The sequence below is a fragment of the Podarcis tiliguerta genome (assembly GCF_965153285.1).
Source record: "Podarcis tiliguerta genome assembly, chromosome: 7".
NCBI classification, from domain to species: Eukaryota; Metazoa; Chordata; class Lepidosauria; order Squamata; family Lacertidae; genus Podarcis; species Podarcis tiliguerta.
Genome location: NC_139540.1, coordinates 37,187,647 through 37,207,193, shown reverse-complemented (window position 1 = coordinate 37,207,193; position 19,547 = coordinate 37,187,647). Strand labels below are relative to the sequence as shown.

Genomic DNA, 19,547 nt, shown 5'->3' with positions numbered 1-19,547 from the left:
ACTCCCATAATCAGCCCCTAAATTACCTCATGTGAGCCGGACAGATGGTATTGTCGGCCATCTTCCAAGGCGTCCCTAGCAGCCCTGAGGTTGGCCCACTTCTTTCCCTTTTGAAGTGGTGGTGTCCTAAGGTGCGCAGTGATGGCCTTGTGCCTTCAGACCATTCTTTGGAATTTTAGTAGCATAGTTGTTACTAAAAGCTCTCATCTGCTTTATTTCACTAAAATAAAATTGTGCAAATTGAAAATAAAAATGTAACACACACACACCAATTAAGGATCATGGTGAGGAGAGATGTTGAAACAACTTTAGGAAGCAATCTGTTGAAGCAGCTGCTTCAGCAGTCACTGGGGGGAGGGACAAACAACAATCTGTGGGTGGGGTGGGGAACCATTCAGACCCGGACCCAGAAAGCACAGACCTATGCTTGTAAAGTGCAGTGCAAAAGGAAGTCTGGATATGAGCCATGTTTCAGGGATGAATGAGAAACACCGCTGTAACCCATCATTGCACAATGCAGTGGCATGTAAGAAAATGTGTCCTGCAGTTGCTGTGCTAGCTTAAAGAATAGGTACATCCACACCTCCAACTAAGCTGGTGTGGTTTTGAAATGGGGTGACACACCCTACTAAGGTGATTTCTGCCCTTGCATGCAGGAAGTTTCACTATGTGGGCAGCAGTTAGGTGAGAAGTTCAGAAGGAATTGGTGCTGCTTTCCGAGTGAGACATAGGCAAGTGACAGTCAGATTTTCAAGTAAGTATGAGGGCATTTACAGATTACCTGTTCATTGGGCCTTCATCCTGATTTGTTTGCAGGGAGGTTATATTATGTTGTGTCAAGCATTTGCTTTCCCACACGTCCAATGCACTTCCCTGTCACTATCTGTATCGCGAAAAAAATCTAATTTGGGGAGGAAGAGGGTTTGTTGTTTAAGAGGGTCAAATCAGTTTTTTGTGATTTTCAATTTTATATATTTCAATAATTTTACAATCATTTTAACATTTCGAAACTCGACTTCCTTCCCCCTCTTTTTGTGGCTCCTTAAATTTATTTTGTATATTCTCTGCATATTCCAAATTAACTTAATTTACTCATATCCACATCTATTTTAAATATATAATCTTATAAAACTGCAGGTTATTGCAATAATCCTGCCAATGTTCTAATCTGTTTACCATTTATTTGTAAATATTCAATAAATCATTTCCATTCCTTTATAAAAAGTTTCTTACTTTGATTTCTTATTTTTCCATTAAGTTTCGCCATTTCTGAATATTCCATAAATTTTTGTACCCATTTTTCTTTCATTGGGATGACTTCTTTCCATTTTTAGGCAAGTAACATTCTTGCCGCTGTAGTCGCATACCTGAATAAATTTCTATACAGTTTGGGTAGTTTTGTCCCTATAATTCCCATAAGGAAAACTTCTGGTTTTCTTACAAATGTTACCTCTTATTTAATTCATTATATATCATTTCCCAGTAAGCTTTTTAAAAAAAAAAATCATTTTTTTTCAATTTTCCACTTTAACCATCCAATCAAATCACATTAAATATTCCAAATTATACATATAAAATAATCTGAATATTCTGCCAAATTATAAATTTTTAATAGGACTTCCCATGCTTCAAGTTTGGAAGGTTCTATCTCATACTTCTACTGCTTTTCATAGTCACTTCCAATGGTTCCTCTAATTCTTTATTTTGTTAACCTTCCTTCTTTCACAGCCTCTGAGTTGTTCCCACAAGCGAGTTAAAACAAGCAATGATGTGTTTCTGTGTGGATTATATGTCTATGATTCCCCTCTATAAGTTCACAGCATCTCCTCACACGCTGGTGTTTCTGCCGAATCAATCCAAAGGTCTTTTCGCTGCTGGCAGCCGCCATCTTTACTCACTTCTGATGAAATCAAGTCTAAGCGTCTGCTCAGTAATTTTCCCAGACCAGTTGCATCATATCCTATCTTTCTTAAATACTTCATTGAAATGATGATATTGTATCCATTTATCAGGAAGCAATCATCAACTCCTGGCTTGTTGCCCAGGAATGTCCAAAGACAAGGGAATGTTTCTTATCATCCTCTTTTTATTCATTATTTACAGAGAGAGGCTATAGAACCCAGCCTCTTGATAAAGGCATTGTCCTGAGTGACTCTCCACACACCCCTCCGTCTCTCCCACTTCCTCATTCATCATTTCTATGTGTGCTCCTTCGTGCCCTCTGTCTTTGAGCTCTTTGCTCTCCTACTTTCAAGGCTCGCTGGGTTCTGAGAGAGGGGGGGTCTGGAATGTTTTCTAAAGACAGTGTGTCCATCAGCTGTCGCCCCCCCCCTACTGCTTCCTCCTCCACCACTTCTCCCTTTATTTCCCAACTTTCTCCCTCATCTGACCTTCCTCAAACCCCTCTTGTAAATCTAAATTGTCTTCCTCTTCCTCCTCCCTGGGAAGGTCAGGCTGGGGAGGCAGTCTCCACCATTCCTCCTCTGCCCAGTCCCTGACACCATGTTGTTAATTTTCCTGATAAATCCTTAAATTCTTTTAATTGATACTCCCCTCCCTCTTGTTTTAAGAAATTTCTATAAGTTGTCCAACCTTCTATCATATTCTTTTTATTTACCACTATGGCTTCCAATGGTGAGAGCCAAAGTGGTGGTTTTGCCTCTAATAGATTTTTGTATTTATTCCATACTCTGTACAATTTTTTCCTAATTACAGTGGTACCTCGGGTTACATACACTTCAGGTTACAGGCGCTTCAGGTTACAGACCCTGCTAACCTAGAAATAGTACCTAGGGTTAAGAACTTTGCTTCAGGATGAGAACAGAAATTGTGCTTCGGCGGCAGCAGGAGGCCCCATTAGCTAAAGTGGTGCTTCAGGTTAAGAACAGTTTCAGGTTAAGAATGGACCTCCAGAATGAATTAAGTACTTAACCCGAGGTACCACTGTATATTTGTAAATCCTTTACGTACTTTCACCTTTTCATACCATAAATAAGTGTGCCAACTGAAAATATTATCATGACCTTCTAAATTTAAAATATGTGAATTCTCCAATGTCATCCATTCCTTCAACCAACAAAGATGCTTCATAATATAGTCTCATATCTGGCAGTGAGAACCCTCCTCTCCCCTTTGCATCTATCAATATTTTATTCTCATTTTTTCCCCTTGCCAAATATATTTAGAAATCTCTTTTTGCCATGTGTTGAAACAATCTTTCTTGCTGATGATCAGAACTGATTAGAACAAAAATAACGTTCTAGGTAATGCATTTATTTTTATAGTTGACTCTGCCTAATAGTGAAAGATTCATTATGTTCCAGGGTCAAACCAGGTTTAATTGTGCAACCTGAATTTGTTGGTATGTGAATGAATCCCACTTGAAAATTGCAACAAGTGTGATTGATTTTCCCTTGACGGGATCTTGATCAGTGGATATTTCCTGTGGATATGTCTGCAGATTTCATTATTCTGTGTGGCTTTTGCACAGGACCCCTGGTCGTTCCATGGACTATTGACCCTGCACCACTACAGCTTATCTCTTCCACTGTCACCAACCAGGTTTCAGACTCAGTCAGGTTGTAACTTATTAACAAAGATTCCAGTTTATTGTGAACGCAAACAAATTTTAAATACTTTGAAGAAGAAGAAGAGAAGAAGAGAAGAGTTTGGATTTGATATCCCGCTTTATCACTACCCAAAGGAGTCTCAAATCAGCTAACATTCTCCTTTCCCTTCCTCCCCCACAACAAACTCTCTGTGAAGTGAGTGGGGCTGAGAGACTTCAGAGAAGTGTGACTGGCCCAAGGTCACCCAGCAGCTGCATGTGGAGGAGCGGAGACGCGAACCCGGTTCCCCAGATTACGAGTCTACTGCTCTTAACCACTACACCACACTGTAGTCCAATTCACTCTCTTTGTCTCCCCTCTGTCTCTAACTCACTCTGTCTCCTATGCCTCCCACCCATAAGAACCAACCAAACTAACTGCCAAAACCCCTGTGTTGAGCCTTAAACACAGTTAGGCTCCACCCCTGGGCTTTCTTATTGGTCAGCCTATTAACCCTTTCTCTCTCCCCCAAGCACGACATCTCCATAATGAGTGGGCAAACATCCTTATTCCAGTAAAAGCAAGTAGCCACTTGGAGGACTTTTGTCAAAAAGCAGACTAAAATGCATACTATGGCTAAACTTGAGCTGGATTGATATTATTTCCATGGCACAATCTATGTCCCTGGCACTTTATATGATCACGTAAGCTGGAAAATAGTTCAACAGAAAAAGCTGTTGGAAATAGTTCTGGAAATAAGAAAGGGTAGAGGGAGGGAAAGAGAACTGAAGTGGACAAATGAAGTTAAACACATTAAGCTTCATTTCTCTTCACGCTGAGGTTTATGGGACTAAGATAATCAAAGGATTCATGGAAGTGGTAGGCTATTCAGTATCCATTAAGAGGGATACTCTGAGTTACATCAAAATGTCATGGGTCTGAACTGGAAGTCTGAACTGGCTTCCAGTAACCTAGTAAAGGTAAAGGTAAAGGTACCCCTGCCTGTACGGACCAGTCTTGACAGACTCTAGGGTTGTGCGCCCATCTCACTCAAGAGGCCGAGGGCCAGTGCTGTCCGAAGACACTTCCGGGTCACATGGCCAGCATGACATCGCTGCTCTGGCGAGCCAGAGCCGCACACGGAAACACCGTTTACCTTCCTGCTAGTAAGCAGTCCCTATTTATCTACTTGCACCCAAGAGTGCTTTCGAACTGCTAGGTTGGCAGGCGCTGGGACCGAGCAGCGGGAGCGCACCCCGCCACAGGGATTCGAACCGCCGACCTTTCGATCAGCAAGCCCTAGGCGCTGAGGCTTTAGCCCAGCATAGGCACAATTAAACCTAGGCACAATTAAATCTATGCCTAATTCTCCTAAGCTACTTCAGGCCTACATACGATGAACCCATAATTACAGATGGAAGGACCTGTCCATTTTAGTTCTATCAGGTTCTCATTTTTCCAATCCTAAATTCAGTTCTTCACATTTCTGCAGCAGTACATTTTTGTATGTAGTTCTGACTAATGTTCACATTTTTGCAAGCATTTTTTGTGTTATTTTCACTAACATATTCATTTTTATCCACAGTTCCCCCAATATATTCATTCTTATATACATTGGTTGGAGAACTGTATGACACAATCAAACATAATGAGAGTGCAAGCCTCTTCAAGTTTTCTTGGAAGTGAGCTCCCAGGGAAGAGTGCATAATGACAGCATTGTAAGGTTGTCTGCTGTTAAAATTGCAGCTCGCCTAAGCGAAACACGTTTCAGGTTCCAACAGCAAAAAGTAAATGGCTCAAATCCAAGAGGCATTTAAACTATTATAATCCGCTGTGGGACCTGCTGCTTTAGGGTGGATAATTAATTTAATAATAGTAATAGTAATATAGAAGCATTATATATCATTTCCCAGTAATCTTTAACCTTACTACAAGACCACAATGGGCAGGGTGGTGCAGCCTTTTTTGCTGCTTGAGGACAAAGTGGGAAACGCCACCCTGCTCTGCTGCACCACCTATCCTGCCGCCTCCACTGCCAGCACGGCCACTGCATTACCCATCTCTACTGTCCCCACTACCACCCACATTGGTGCCGATTACTGGTGAGATCTCACAAGGTATTTTACCATTAAAAGTATAAGCCAAACTGTGTCTTTATTTGCAAATAAGGCTCATGGAACAGAGTGAAACTTTTTTTAAAGATCATTTTTATTGATTTTCCAATAAAAACAGCCAATCAACATATCCACATCATAATCCAATTAAAAACAAGAAACTGAAATTTTAAAAGGACCAAATTGTAATCCAAATTGTAATTATTAATTTTTCCGGGCTCCCCATAGTCTGGACCTCTGAAGCATATCTCCAAATCCTCAATCCTGCCTCCTCTCGTTGTTTTCATATTTTCCGCCTTCTGGTCTTAACGCTTTAAAGTTCTCCATCCCTGGCTATGCGATTCCCAATCATGTCAAAAAATCACATGTCCTTTCATCCACCAAATACAGCTTTATTTGTAAATATATATTTTTTCAACTGTCTACTTACCAGCGCAGCTAGTCCTGGCTTCATTCCAATCTTCCAATCCAGGCTGTTGCCCAAGTTTATCCTTTGAAGTTTAACGACGCAGCATCTCGCAAGTTGTTAAATCACTCCAGAACAGAGTGAAACTTAATACCCCAGTATGTCTGCTTAGGATTGCAGCTTAAGCCAATTGGATTGTTAAGTTTCAGAAAGAGCCACTTCTCGTTTGACTCTTTGTATTCTAGTACAATCATGAGTGGGTGGGTGGGTTTGTTTCCCCCCCCCCCCCCGCCCCCAGCAAATATATTGCAGTTTTGACTGTCAAGATCAGGTATAATTGAGCAGGTTCTGGAGCAGCAGAAAGCATTTCAGGTACATTCTAGCCCACAATTAAAATCAGCTAACTTATATTATTGTCTATAAACAACTTTGTATGGAATTGTTTTAGAAAGGTGTCTTTGTTTTGGTTTTCTGCGGAAGGGGAACAGGGTTAAATAGCATAGAATTCTGTGTAAAAATTAATGCAGCCTCTCGGATGACAGTTCAAAGTGATAAATTGTCTTTTTTTTTCTAGGAGAAAAGTGAAGAAGCAACATCACTTTGGAGTAAAAATAATCATTTGTTTTTATTTATTTTATTACAGTGGATGAAATTATTGCAATCACATCAGATGTTTCAGGGCAAGAAAATGTGGCTTGGTTTACTCACGTGCTGAAAAACTGGATTGGTTTCGGATACCTGGGAGAAAATGCAAGCTACGTGGGTTACATTTTTGGACTGCTATTAATGCTTTTTATGCTGTCACAGGCAATATATATCTCCATGTTTTGCATGATGTACATTTTTAGCTTTCTTCTCTATATTTACAAGAAAATGAATAACAGAGTTCAAGACACTTCTACTGACGCATGGGTCACACCAAGAAGGTGGCTTGCAAGTGCTTTGAATATAATTGGAAAGATATGGCATGGTAAGCAAGTATTTCCTTAAATAACAATAGTGACCATGTTATCAGTGCAGGCTTGTCCTTTACACCAAATGAGGCTCTGTCCCAGCAGCCTTAGTATGCCATCAGCCAGCCCACATTTTCCTGCCTTCTTACTTATATCTAGTCCAGAGGGTGGCACAAGCTGCCAGCTTCTTCTTTCTTAGCCCCAGCGTTACCATGGAGCATAGGGGCACTCTTGACCTCTCTGCCTTCTGCCTTAGCAGTTTAAACAGGCACTAGTAACCACTGAATGCTATAAACCACTTCACTTCAGAAAACTGAGCTTCAGGATTAAGCTCTGAAGCAAAAGCATGAATATTGTCACTGTGCAACCAGGAACTCTTGGGTCAATATCATCAGCAGAAAAAGAAACCTCAGCTTGAAATGGTTTCTATAAGCCTGACAAAATGAATAAGTCCATACCTGTGATTAAATTACAATAAACAGGTGGTCAGATGAACCTTCCTAATAAGGGTATTCCACAAGTAAAGGTACTCTCTGAAGTTTCCATTTGCTTCAGCTTCTTCTGGTGGAAGGAGGCTTCCTTGACAAATGCCTCAGCACACAGGCAGACTGCTGCAAGGCTGCTCAGCCCTAAACATTTTGGGGAATATCATGAAAGAAGGGAATCTGATTTTCAGTAAAGGTGTTGTAGGTAACAAACCTGGGGCCATCACATTGAAAGAGCTGCAGGACAATATAGCATGTGAAAAGATGAGCCGTATAATCTGATCCTAAAACTCAGTTATTCTTAAAGCTGCACCAAAACCCCCACTTAACTTCATTTTGCAATATCATTCACATGTGGCAAAATTGGTGGACATTTTGGAGATGTGGCAGGGATCGAAGCAAAAGGCAGTGAAGAAGTGTGATGGCAGAAGCATTTCTCTAGGTGGCTAGTGGCCTCTATTTTTCCTCCACGAACCGCCTGGGACAAGTTGCTAATTGTTTTCCTCCAATCATTATGTAACATGTATGACAGCAATAGTAATCTGTTGCATTTTGTGCTCTTTTCAGGTTATGAAATTATTGGCATAGAGCATATACCAGAAGGACCAGGGGTAATTGTTTATTATCATGGAGCTTTTGTTGTGGATTATATCTTCTTTTTAGCTAGATTACATACACTGACTGGAAGAATCATCTACAGTGTAGCTGATAATGGGTTGTATCTACTACCAGGTAAAATACTTTTACTTCATATTTAGAATTAGAATATTGAAAATGACTCTAATACCGTGATGCGTCATAAAGAATATCTATCTGCTGGCTCTGTAATATCATTTCCGCCCTTGAAGACTTCCAAATCCAAAGTATGAGCTTCCACCGAAAGGATACAATAAAGTGTTGATAGGGCAGACAATGGTCAACTCTAATTTGCAAATACAGTGGTACCTCAGTTGTCGAATGTAATACATTCCGGAAGACCATTCAACTTCCAAAACGTTTGACAACCAAGGTGCAAATTCCATTGAGAAAATGGAGAAACTTACCTTGGAAGCATTCACTTCCGGGTTTTTGGCGTTCAGGTTCCAAATCATTCGGCTTCCAAGATGCTCGAAAACCAAGGTTCCACTGTAGTATGTTAGACCCAGTGGTGGCTGGTAGCATTTTGACTTGGTAGGGCAGCAATTTATAACCTTGCTGTTCTGGACACATACAAGGCTTATTTCGATACATGTGCCATTACATGTGCTGAGTATAGTTGTATAGGATTACACTATAAGAATTTGGTGGATACATTTGCATTGTAGCATGTACCAGAGTGTTACTCTCTCATACTTATATTTCAGTTAAACAATATACGTCAGAAAGATTGTCTACCATAGGGCTATACCTTCCCTGTTTTGACTTTTCAGAAAACTTGAGAGAATGGAAGAAATGTCTACAAAGTCTACACATCCTAATTATCATACATGAAAGACTGCCAAGCAGTCTTAATGGGGCTACATCACTGGAAACTGTATAATATCTATCTATACTATAAATAATACTGAAAAAAATGTGATTTGTTCTGGGTGTATTTTTCAGGTGTCAGACCAGTTATTGATTTATGTGTTTGCCTAAAAGGCAATAAAGATGAATGTGTGAAAATTTTGAAGAAGGGCTATTTATTGGGGATTGCACCTGGTGGACTTAGAGAAGGAAACTTTAGTGATGAGAACTACAACCTGGTGTGGGGTAAACGTACAGGTTTTGCACAAGTGGCTTTACAGGCCAAAGTGGTAAGTAGTCTATTTGTAGTAATTATACATTGCCCACAGTATTGTTGATTGTGTGCAGTCAGTTGGTATTAAAACACACTTGTACTGAAGAAATATGGCACAAATTTTACAGACATGGAGACTGAAATATATGGTTGGCTTCCAGTGAGCAGTGAGTTTACCATTCATTTCTAAATATGGTAGTAGCAAAAAGTGTTTTTACAGCTGGGCTTTAACACATTATTGCCACTACAAAGATAAAGTGTTCAATTAAGTTGTACTGGGTTTTTAAAAAACTGAATATTTTGTTGACAGTTGTTTTTTTTAAGATATACAATATGTGGTTCTTTTTGCCAACTGTTTAGTTTCTGAGCACTTATTTTCATGGATTTATTACTGCTTACTAAGCCAAAGCCTAAAACTGGGCTTCTTGCAGTCAAAAATATGTTGAGACTACTTTTTCTGGGCCAGCAGGGCTGGGGAGGGTCTTATAATTTTAAAATTTAAAAAGTCTGGGAGCCAGTTAAAATGTTTTGTTTTTTTCCTTTCCTTTTTTGAAAGCCCATCATTCCTATGTTTACACAAAATCTTCGAGAAGGATACAGAACATATGGGAAAATATGTGAGCTACACTTTTTATGTTCCTTTCTATATATCATTGTCACCCTTAATGTAACTTCTGCAATGTACTTTATCGTCCTCATGAATTGGCAACATATACCATTCATGAAATCTATGTATATCTGATGTATGCTGCTTCTGAGTTTCATTAGGAAGTAGGGTTTGAATAGGTTCACTCTAAAGACCACCTAGGACAATGCTTACTGTCCATCATGAATCAGTGGTAAGCTGAGGTAGCTAGCAGCTGACACACAACAACCAATGAAAAGCATTTAGGAAAGCTTTTGGTCAGTGGAGATTGCCAGGGCTGACCCAACGCACTTTGCTAGCTGAAGCGAGAGGCAAGATTATGATTCCATCTCTTTGGTCTTGTACAGAATCCTACTGGACTGTCAGTCGAATCTTACTTGGCGTGTCCTCCACTGCACCTGAGGACATCAGACTAGCTTATTATTATTTATTTAATTTGTTGGTAGTTTTATCTTGCTCAGGGCAACCCAAAGTGACTTAGTTTAGAGGTTCCTGGGCTGGCTGCAGGTGTACACAGCTGCAACCTCCACCCCTTGCCAACACGCATCTGCAGCTCTGCATGGTGCCTGAATTCTGCCCACTCACAGTGCTTCACTGCGACATCTGCAGGTGTTTTATGAGCAAGGCGATACATGCACAGTGTTTGCTGGAGTGTATGGCCTGAGCTGGCTGCATGTGTGCTTGCTTGCTTAGTCAGGAGCCGTTTCCAATAGCACTGCCAGTGGCACATTGGAAGGAAGCAACTAGGCAAGATAGCCAGCCAGCCAGCTCAGCCCAACCACACATTGCCATTGTTAGGGCACGGGTTCAGGAGGATGAGAATGGTGGAAGTGCTCAAGAGGAATATCTGGGAAAGCAAATGCATCCCCACCATGTCTGCCACCTGAGGCAACTGCATTACTCGGCCTAATGGTAGAGCTGAGCTTAGAGGTTGTATTTGCTTAGTTCTGTGTGATGTGGCTTAGGGTGCCGGCTGAACCTAGGACTGTGGTTAAGCGATCTCCTTCTTAATCACAATCTGTAGCCAATAACAAATATTGGCTACAGGTCATGGTTAAGGAGAAGGCATATCCTCAACCCCAGACTCAGACCACTCACTAAGCCAAAGCTCAGCTTAGCTGATGCCACACACTGAGCAAGATCAAAAAGATCAAAGCTGCGGTGAGAAGCCTCCACATTTGAGCTAAGGCGTGGTTTGGCAAAGTAGCTTATATACCTAAAGATTATATACATAAAGATTTCCACATCTGTGGGAACTAATTTTCTCTCTCAAAATGTTTTCCTCTTTCAAATGCAGCACTACTGAAGTGGCTGTATGAGAAGACTCGGATATTTATCTTTCCCATTTATGGAGGGTTTCCAGTCAAATTCCGCACATATATTGGCGAACCCATCCCATATGATCCAGATATCACTGCTAAGGAGCTGGCTGAAAAAGTAAGACTAAGGAGCTGGCTGAAAATATAAGACCAAAACTGGTATTTTATGCATGTTTGTCATTCAGCCTCTCTTTTTTATTTAAGTTATTGACACTAAGCAAAAGCTAGCTAACCCAAAGAGTTCTATAACTGACTAAATGGACCCCCAATCTGAAATTACAGAACTTTTAGCTACATTTCTGCTTAGACAGAGATCTTGCTCCTCAAGACCGCTTTACAAAAAAAAACAATTTTATATGCAAATCCATTTGCCACTTCTGGGGAACCAGATCATTATCTTCCCCCACCCATTGGGACAACTTTCACAGGTGGGCAAGGTTACATGATGATGACAGCAGGTGACTGATAGGTGAACAGTCTTGCCCACCTGCCAAAGTTGACCTGCAGGGTGAAAAGGAGGCGCCTGCTTCATCAGCTCATTCCCTGCAGAAAGCATGTTGGTGAAATGGCATCCAACAGGGTTGAACCTTGCCAGTCAGCTGACATCACCCATGGGCAAACCGAACCCCCTCATGGCCAAGATTGGCCTGCAGACTAGAGGATCCCCACTCCTGTAGAAGAAAAATGACATTGCACTATAAAGTATGGCAAATGCACACATATATACAGTGGTACCTTGGGTTACAGATGCTTCAGGTTACAGACGCTTCAAGTTACAGACTCCGCTAACCCAGAAACAGAAATCGTGTGGCAGCGGCACGGCAGCAGTAGGAGGCCCCATTAGCTAAAGTGGTACCTCAAGTTAAGAACAGTTTCAGGTTAAGAACGGACCTCCAGAACGAATTAAGTTCTTAACCTGAGGTACCACTGTATTGGGTTGCATATACACTTGTGTGTTTGCACAGCATAGTGCCCACTGAACAAACATATTTCATTACTACAGAAGTCAATTGCATTTAAGTAATACTCAGATTCCATCAATTTTTATTGGGTCTATTCCAACTTAACTGGATACCACTGATGCTACTGCAGCCAAAGGTGATTTTATTTTTTGTTCTTATGCAGAAAAATTCTTCCTTTTCCATTACAGTCGTACCCTGGTTGTCGAATGGAATCCGTTCCGGAAGTCCGTTCGACTTCTGAAAACGTTCGACAACCAAGGTACAGCTTCCAATTGGCTGCAGGAGCTTCCTGCACTCAAGTGGAAGCCATGGAAGCCCCATCGGACATTTGGGTTCCAAAGAATATTCGCAAACCAGAACACTCATTTCCAGGTTTGCGGCATTTGGGAGCCAAAACATTCGAGTCGCAAGGCATTCGGGATCCAAAGTACAACTGTAATGATATTGCTACCTGTGAATACCGTTCTTCCAAATATTGAATATAATTTCATGTCTTTTCTTTTTCTTTTCTTTTAACAGACAAAGATTGCTCTTGAAAATATTCGAAACAGATACCAAAAGAGACCGGGAAATATATTAAGAGCCCTCTTAGAACGATTTGATAAATATCACAAAGAGAACTAGTCTGTCCGCTTTGGATGTTCTGGTGGATGACTTATGCCAGGAATGAGACATGGTGTGTTTGTCCCTGTTGGTTCTGCTGCACCTCTTGGTGGGTTTCCTTGGTGGTATGGTTCTGGGCAGACTTGCTGATATGGGACTTGGAGGCACTGTTTTACAGTCCCTTCCTGGAGGGACGAACCCAGAAGGTGGTGCTGGAGAACTCCTGTTTAATGCCTTAGCTGTTGGCCTGTGGGGTCCCTCAAAGTTCTATTCTGTCCCCCATCCTATTTAACATGTACATGAAACCTCTGAAGGAGGTTGTCCAGAGTTTCAGGGTTATGTTGATGACACCCACCCTCTGTCATGGATGCTGTAGTTGAGATTCTTGCATTGCAGGGACTTGGACTATATGACTCTTGGGAATCCCTTCCAACTCTACAATTCTCTGTTTCTCCTTTCCACCTAAGGAAGCTGTTTCAGTTCTAAACCAGTATCTGTCATCAATAATTGAGACGTCTTGATTTGGCCACAGTGACAACATGCCTTAATTACATCCCTTTTGAATTACTGCAACTTGCTCTACCTGGGGCTGCCTTTGAATAGTGTTCAGAAACTTCAGCTAGCTAAAAAAAACTGCAGTGAAATTGTTGACCAGGGCTGGTTATGGAGAACAGACAATTCCCTTGCTAGAACAGATCACTGGCTGCCACTATGTTTCCAGGTGCAACTCAAAGTGCTGGATATGAACTTTAAAGCCCTCGGGTTGCGAACGTGATCCGTGCGGGATGCACGTTCGCAACCCGCAGCATTCACAACCTGCAGCGGCGTGTCTGCGCATACGCTGGTTGCGATTTGGCGCTTCTGCGCTTGCGCAAAGCATGATTTAGCGCTTCTGCGCATGAGCGACCGCCAAAACCCGGAAGTAACCCGTTCTGGTATTTCCGGGTTTCGGCTGTCTGTAACCCCCCAAAAAAACACAACCTGAAGCGTCTGCAACCTGAGGTATGACTGTACAGCTTTAAGTCCAAGCTATCTGAAAGACTGTATTCCCTCATATGAACCTGCCTGGATTTTGAGATTTTTCAGGAGATGCCCTTATCTTGGTCCCCGCACGGTTAGGGGGACGGTTGGCAGGGGTGGTGGAGAGTGGCTTCTCAGTGGCGGCCGCCACACTTTGAACTCCCTTTGTAGAGAAGCCAGACTAATTCCCTCCATGTTGTCCTTCTGTCAGCACGTTAAGACTTTCTCATTCCAATAGGCTTTGGGGAACTGACAGCTTTTAATGAAAGGGCTGGCACCATGTTGTTTTTATTTCAATTATTGTTGTGGATTTAAAATGTGTACTTCTCCCCAGCTTAAGGCTATTATAAATTATGCAACAGAGCACTCATGCCATGTGATTCCCTGAACTCTTATCTAGTTTAGATATGAGGTGTAAAATTTTCTTGGGTAGGCAGTCATTATAATCTGTTATAAGTATCAGGCTAATCTTTGCAAATAAGCAAACAAAACAGCTATCCATACCATTACATCACCAAATTATATGATGCAGTTGGAATTAAGGTGTGCTTGGAAGTAACATCCACCAATTTTTAAAGGAGTGGTTGTGCAGTAGAGCCAATGTCTTAATGGGTGTGTGTTGGATTGCAGCCTTGGATTTGAGCTGCAATATAATCATACATGAACCTTATAATAAAAGTTTGCTGACCCCTGGTTTACAGGGATTAAAACAAGCAAGATTGCAATAAAATAACACAAAAAGCAATCAATACAACGCCATTATAAAATCACAAATTATTTTAAACCAAGAAACTCCATTTAAAAGGTGGGGAACTTAGTAGCAATAATTCATTATAAAACTGAGGACAGAGGAATAAAATCTATAGGGTAATAGAACCAGTATAAAACCAGTGTAAAACATAGTTTAAAAGGTCTAAGAAAATAAAAAGCTATTTGTCTTGCTCAAGAAAGATATTACAGCAATTGCATGGTGTGCCTCTCTGACAATGGCATTCCACAACCAAGGGACCAGTTCTGAACAGACTTTCTTACATTGTTACGAGATCACTTCACCATAATTTTGATGTAACCTATGCATGGAATAGAAGGCTGAAAATCGAGTCATTGAGAGACACAGGAGCATAGGCACAGCCAGGATTTTTGTTGGGGGGGGCAAGCTTTCGTTAGGGGGGCGGAACCTTACATTTGTATTGACTTGCATTGATTTGTATGGATTTGGGGGGACAGCTACTCCCCTGCCCCCCCCCCCCGGATACACCCATGTACAGGACAGCCTACACCATCATGACCAAAATCCAGGTGAAGCAAATACTTAATAAAATTAATAGACTCTTATTTTGGGGGATGGGACTTGCCTTTATGTGCTTCCTTGTACTGTTTCATTTCCTTAATAAAGAAACTAACTGCAATTTAGCCTCACGTCTAGCTCTCTGACCTGCTTTTCCTGTCAGCCCCATGGTACACCTGAAAATAATGACAATCTGGTCGTGATCATATAACGGTTAGTACTCTGCATTGTGGAAATAATGACAATCAGGAAGTGCCCTGATTTTAAACCACAGAGCCTAGGGCTTGCTAATCAGAAGGTCGGCGGTTTGAATCCCCGTGAGGGGTGAGCTCCCATTGTTCGGTCCCTGCTCCTGCCAAGCTAGCAGTTCGAAAGCATGTCAAAGTGCAAGTAGATAAATATGTATCGCTCCGGCAGGAAGGTAAATGGCGTTTCCGTGCACTGCTCTGGTTCACCAGAAACGGCTTAGTTATGCTGGCCACATGACCCGGAAGCTGTCTGTGGAGAAACGCTGGCTCCCTCAGCCAGTAAAGCGAGATGAGCGCCACAACCCCAAAGTCGTCTGCGATTGGATTTAACTGTCAGGGGTCCCTTTACCTTTAAGTTTCCTATGTATTTCTATGCATGCATTTAAAAGTGAAAGCTTGATTTATTTGGTTTAACTAATCACAATTTAGTCTATTATCAACATGTTGCTTACAAAGGTCTGTGCCAATTGATTCTGTTGACCTTTTCAATAAATATCCTATTTTTAAAAAACAAATGAACTGCTTGAATATTCAATTGTACTTATTCTTTTACTCAATAAATCCTCAGAGTGCCAGTTTCACAACATGCCCCACTTTCAGCATATTTGTACTGGCTAATTTAAGCACAAATTCGACTCATAGCTGTGAGGCATTTGTGAGCTTTTTTGCAGAGAAAGTCCTGTTGCTCCGCCGTGACCTCCCTGCCAATTTAGATACAGTAATAGAACTGGAGGCCCCTCGACTGTCTTTGGGTTCAGTATTGGCCCATTTCGATCAGATACTCCCTGCTGATGTGGATAGATTCCTCCAAGCTGGCAGGCTCACGACTTGCCTCCTTAATCCATGCCCATCTTGGCTGATTAGGGTGTGCCCAGATGTCGCACAGACTCCCCTGGTCGAAATTATCAATTTGTCCCTTGGCACGGGGACATTCCCAGGGGAGCTGAAGGAAGCAGTGGTGTGTCCGCTCTTAAAGAAAACTTCATTAGATTCTTTAGCTCTGTCCAATTACCGCCCAGTTTTGAATCTTCTGTATCTGGGTAAGGTAATTGAGAGAGCGGTGGCTGAGGAAAAGAAACTGTGTGGAAATGAAAATAACAAGTAAAGCCTCTGTTTGTTGGAATATCTGGGAAGAAAATAAAAGGCTCTCTGTGACGCAGGTTTTTTTTAATCAGGATACACCATTATGTTGCAAAATTAATAGCCCTCGGGGGAGGCACACCTTTACTCTGTTATTATGTTTGTACTCTAAGATTCCTGGCACATCTCCTCTGGAAAGGCTAATTTATGATGCAAATCGTGTGGTAAAATTAATGAGGAAACACCTAGAGTCTATTTCATCGGAGCTGGAAAAAATGGCATTTGCCATTCGAGGAAGATTTTTGGATTAACGCGTTAAGATTTACTGCAAACAAAAGACTTACCAGGTGTGTTTTTTTAAAGGGAGAGCCTTACAAAATTCACACAGAAGTATAATATTGTTTATTTTAACTCACCTGTGGAAACAACTCAGAGGCTATTAAGAAAAAAGATAACATCAAGAAGATTGGAAGATGGGATTGGTGAACATTAGAAGCAGCACAAATATGAGATGATCGGACCCTACAGAACTCGAAGCATGGGAACCCCCAACAAAATTTATAATTTGGCAAAATATTCGGATTTTATTATTTGTATTGGTATAATTTGGAATAATTAATGTGATATGATTGGATTGTTTAATGGAAAACTTAATAAAAATTATTAATAAAAACATGAACAACAAAAAAAGAGAGAGCGGTTGCTGAACAGCTTGGGAGGTTTCTGGAGGAAACATTGGCTTTAGATCCATTTCAGTCCGGTTTCCGTCCTGGTTTCGGGACCGAAACGTATCTGGTCGTCCTAACGGATGATCTCCATAGACAACTGGATGGAGGCGGGTCGGGACTGCTGATTCTCTTAGATTTGTCAGCAGCCTTTAATATGGTTGATCATGATCTTCTGGACCCCCGCCTTGCCGATGTGGGGATACAGAGCACAGCCCGACAATGGCTGTGCTCTTGTCTTGCAAAAAACACCATGGTGGCTGTCACCAATGGAGGCCATGACTGTAAAAGAGGTCAACATGAGGGACGAGTGGGTAACATATAAATAAATTCTCTGGGAGGAAGATAATCAATTACAGCTTTAAAATATTGATAAGATAAAAAAAAAAAAAAGGTTAAAGGCTGGCTGGTATCACCAAATACATGAATTATTCAAACAAGATAAAAAGAAGGGATTTGGTCAAGAACTTTCAAGATTCAAGAAGGACCTGATATATAATAACCATATAACTCTATCTAAAATGTATAAAATTTAGAATGGTTTGGTTGGTAAAGGATGAGGAGGTAAAACCAGCTATGGTGAAGTGGGCAGTGGACTTAGGTCATAATATACAGTTGTCAAGAGTGGTGGAAATAATGGTAGGAGGACATTAAGTTCACAGCATGCTACACTATTAGGGAGAACTATATGAAGGTGTTCTATAGGTGGCACTTAACACCGAGCAGACTTGCTTTAATGTATTTTAAAAATTCGGACAAGTGTTGTAAATGTAAAGAAGTGGCAGGCACAACGTATCATGTTTGGTGGACATGTAAATAGATGAGGAAATTTTGGGAGGTAATTTATAACAAATTTAAAAAGATGTTTAAAATCTCATTCCCCAAAAAGCCCAAAACATTCCTCTTGGGGATCATTGGGAATGAAATTCCAAGAGACTTTAAGAAAGTATTTATGTATGCCACCACGGCAGCAAGAGTCTTGATTGCCCAGAATTGGAAAATGGAGACCTTGCTGACCAAGAGAGACTGGTTGATCAAATTGATGGAGTATGCAGAATTGGACAAGCTGACAGGTCAGATAAGAGATCAAACAATACAATTTTTAAAAAATGATTGGAATATATTCAAACAATATTTGAAAAACTGATGCACATAAGCTCAGCTAACTAGCCACGCTAGAGGCCTTGTGCCTTATCTTGTGCTAGGAGCAGCTTTACTCCCAAGGTTGTAAACAACATTCCTAAGTGTCTACATTTGACAAGAGAGAGTCCTTTGTTTTCTTGCTTAATGAATAGGTAATGAAGGAAAGACCATACATGTTATAATTAGTATTGTGTTGTAACTTTAGATTGAAAGAAGTTTTGGCATATGTATTGCTTTAAAGAGAAAACAGCTATGTATATAAAGCAGGCCCCACCCTTTCGGGCTTTGCTCAGCTTTTGGAGAGCAATCCCACGGAGCCTTTATTGCTGGAGCCTTTATTGCTAGCAATAAACACCCTTTTGTTATTCCTCAACACTGCTGGAGTTTTTCCTTTCAGTCCAGACATTTATTTTGCTACAATGCCATTATGGAGAATTAAAAATTTTGACCGGTTTAGAATAACTCCTGTAAGGAAAAAAATAGTAAAATACAATGAACCAGGTTACTGAATAAATGGCTGTGCTAGGAGGGGCAGTTAACTAAGTAAAACTGAAGCCCCAGGTAAGAAGGGGAGGGAAGTCAAATGCTAATGGATCACAAATGAATCAAATAAATAAGTATGCATTTGTGTGTGTGTGTTTTCCCTTTTATTGTGTTTTAAATATATATTGTTTAATTACAGAAAAATCAAGTTGTTACAATGTGGTATGATGAATGTATGTCTAAAGAAACCAATAAAAATGGACTGGGGGGGGGATACAAGCTGTTCCGTACAGGGCTGATTCACTTCTTCTTAGAACCACTTCCCTCTCGTTTCCTTCTCTATTCTCAGTTGTTGTTTTATTGGCCCTGCCCCGCCTGTGGCAATACATTGCGTGGGTAGGACCACTTCAGGCTGCAGGTATGTTTCAATGCTACAGAGCAGCTACATGCCAATTAAGTGGGATGGGGACCAGGCTGGGCTGAATCCTCCTCTTATGTTATGATTTTTTCCCCCTGCAAGGGGCACTGAAAGATGCCAATCTCCACCTGCCTTCTGAAGTGGTACAGCCCAGCGCGGGTAGGGGGGGTTCATATTATGTTTCACACAAAGCCTTTCTCCACCGTATCAGTGGCGCGTGACGCAACAGGAAAGCCTGGAAGCGGCCGAGAGGCGCAGCTGCCCCTGGTTGTGAGGAGAGGTTTCTTCAGAACGTCTCCTTCCCCTTCTGCAACCGGACGCCGCCGCGTAACGTCACACTGCATTGC

General features: G+C 41.3%; 1 protein-coding gene across 1 annotated transcript in view; it reads left to right on the top strand.

Moving 5' to 3' along the window:
* Nucleotides 1–360: 360 nt before the first annotated feature.
* LOC310682066 (uncharacterized protein) overlaps nucleotides 361–19,547 on the top strand; it is a 32,060-nt gene continuing 12,873 nt past the window's right edge. Inside the window, exons 1-9 of the mRNA XM_083450310.1 lie at nucleotides 361–754; nucleotides 6,712–7,038; nucleotides 8,074–8,238; nucleotides 9,088–9,281; nucleotides 9,822–9,882; nucleotides 11,209–11,348; nucleotides 12,712–12,815; nucleotides 14,298–14,358; nucleotides 18,046–18,229. Coding sequence (XP_083306436.1) covers nucleotide 754; nucleotides 6,712–7,038; nucleotides 8,074–8,238; nucleotides 9,088–9,281; nucleotides 9,822–9,882; nucleotides 11,209–11,348; nucleotides 12,712–12,815; nucleotides 14,298–14,358; nucleotides 18,046–18,229 — 1,237 coding nt within the window. The 5' untranslated portion in view covers nucleotides 361–753. The remainder of the gene's footprint in view (nucleotides 755–6,711; nucleotides 7,039–8,073; nucleotides 8,239–9,087; nucleotides 9,282–9,821; nucleotides 9,883–11,208; nucleotides 11,349–12,711; nucleotides 12,816–14,297; nucleotides 14,359–18,045; nucleotides 18,230–19,547) is intronic.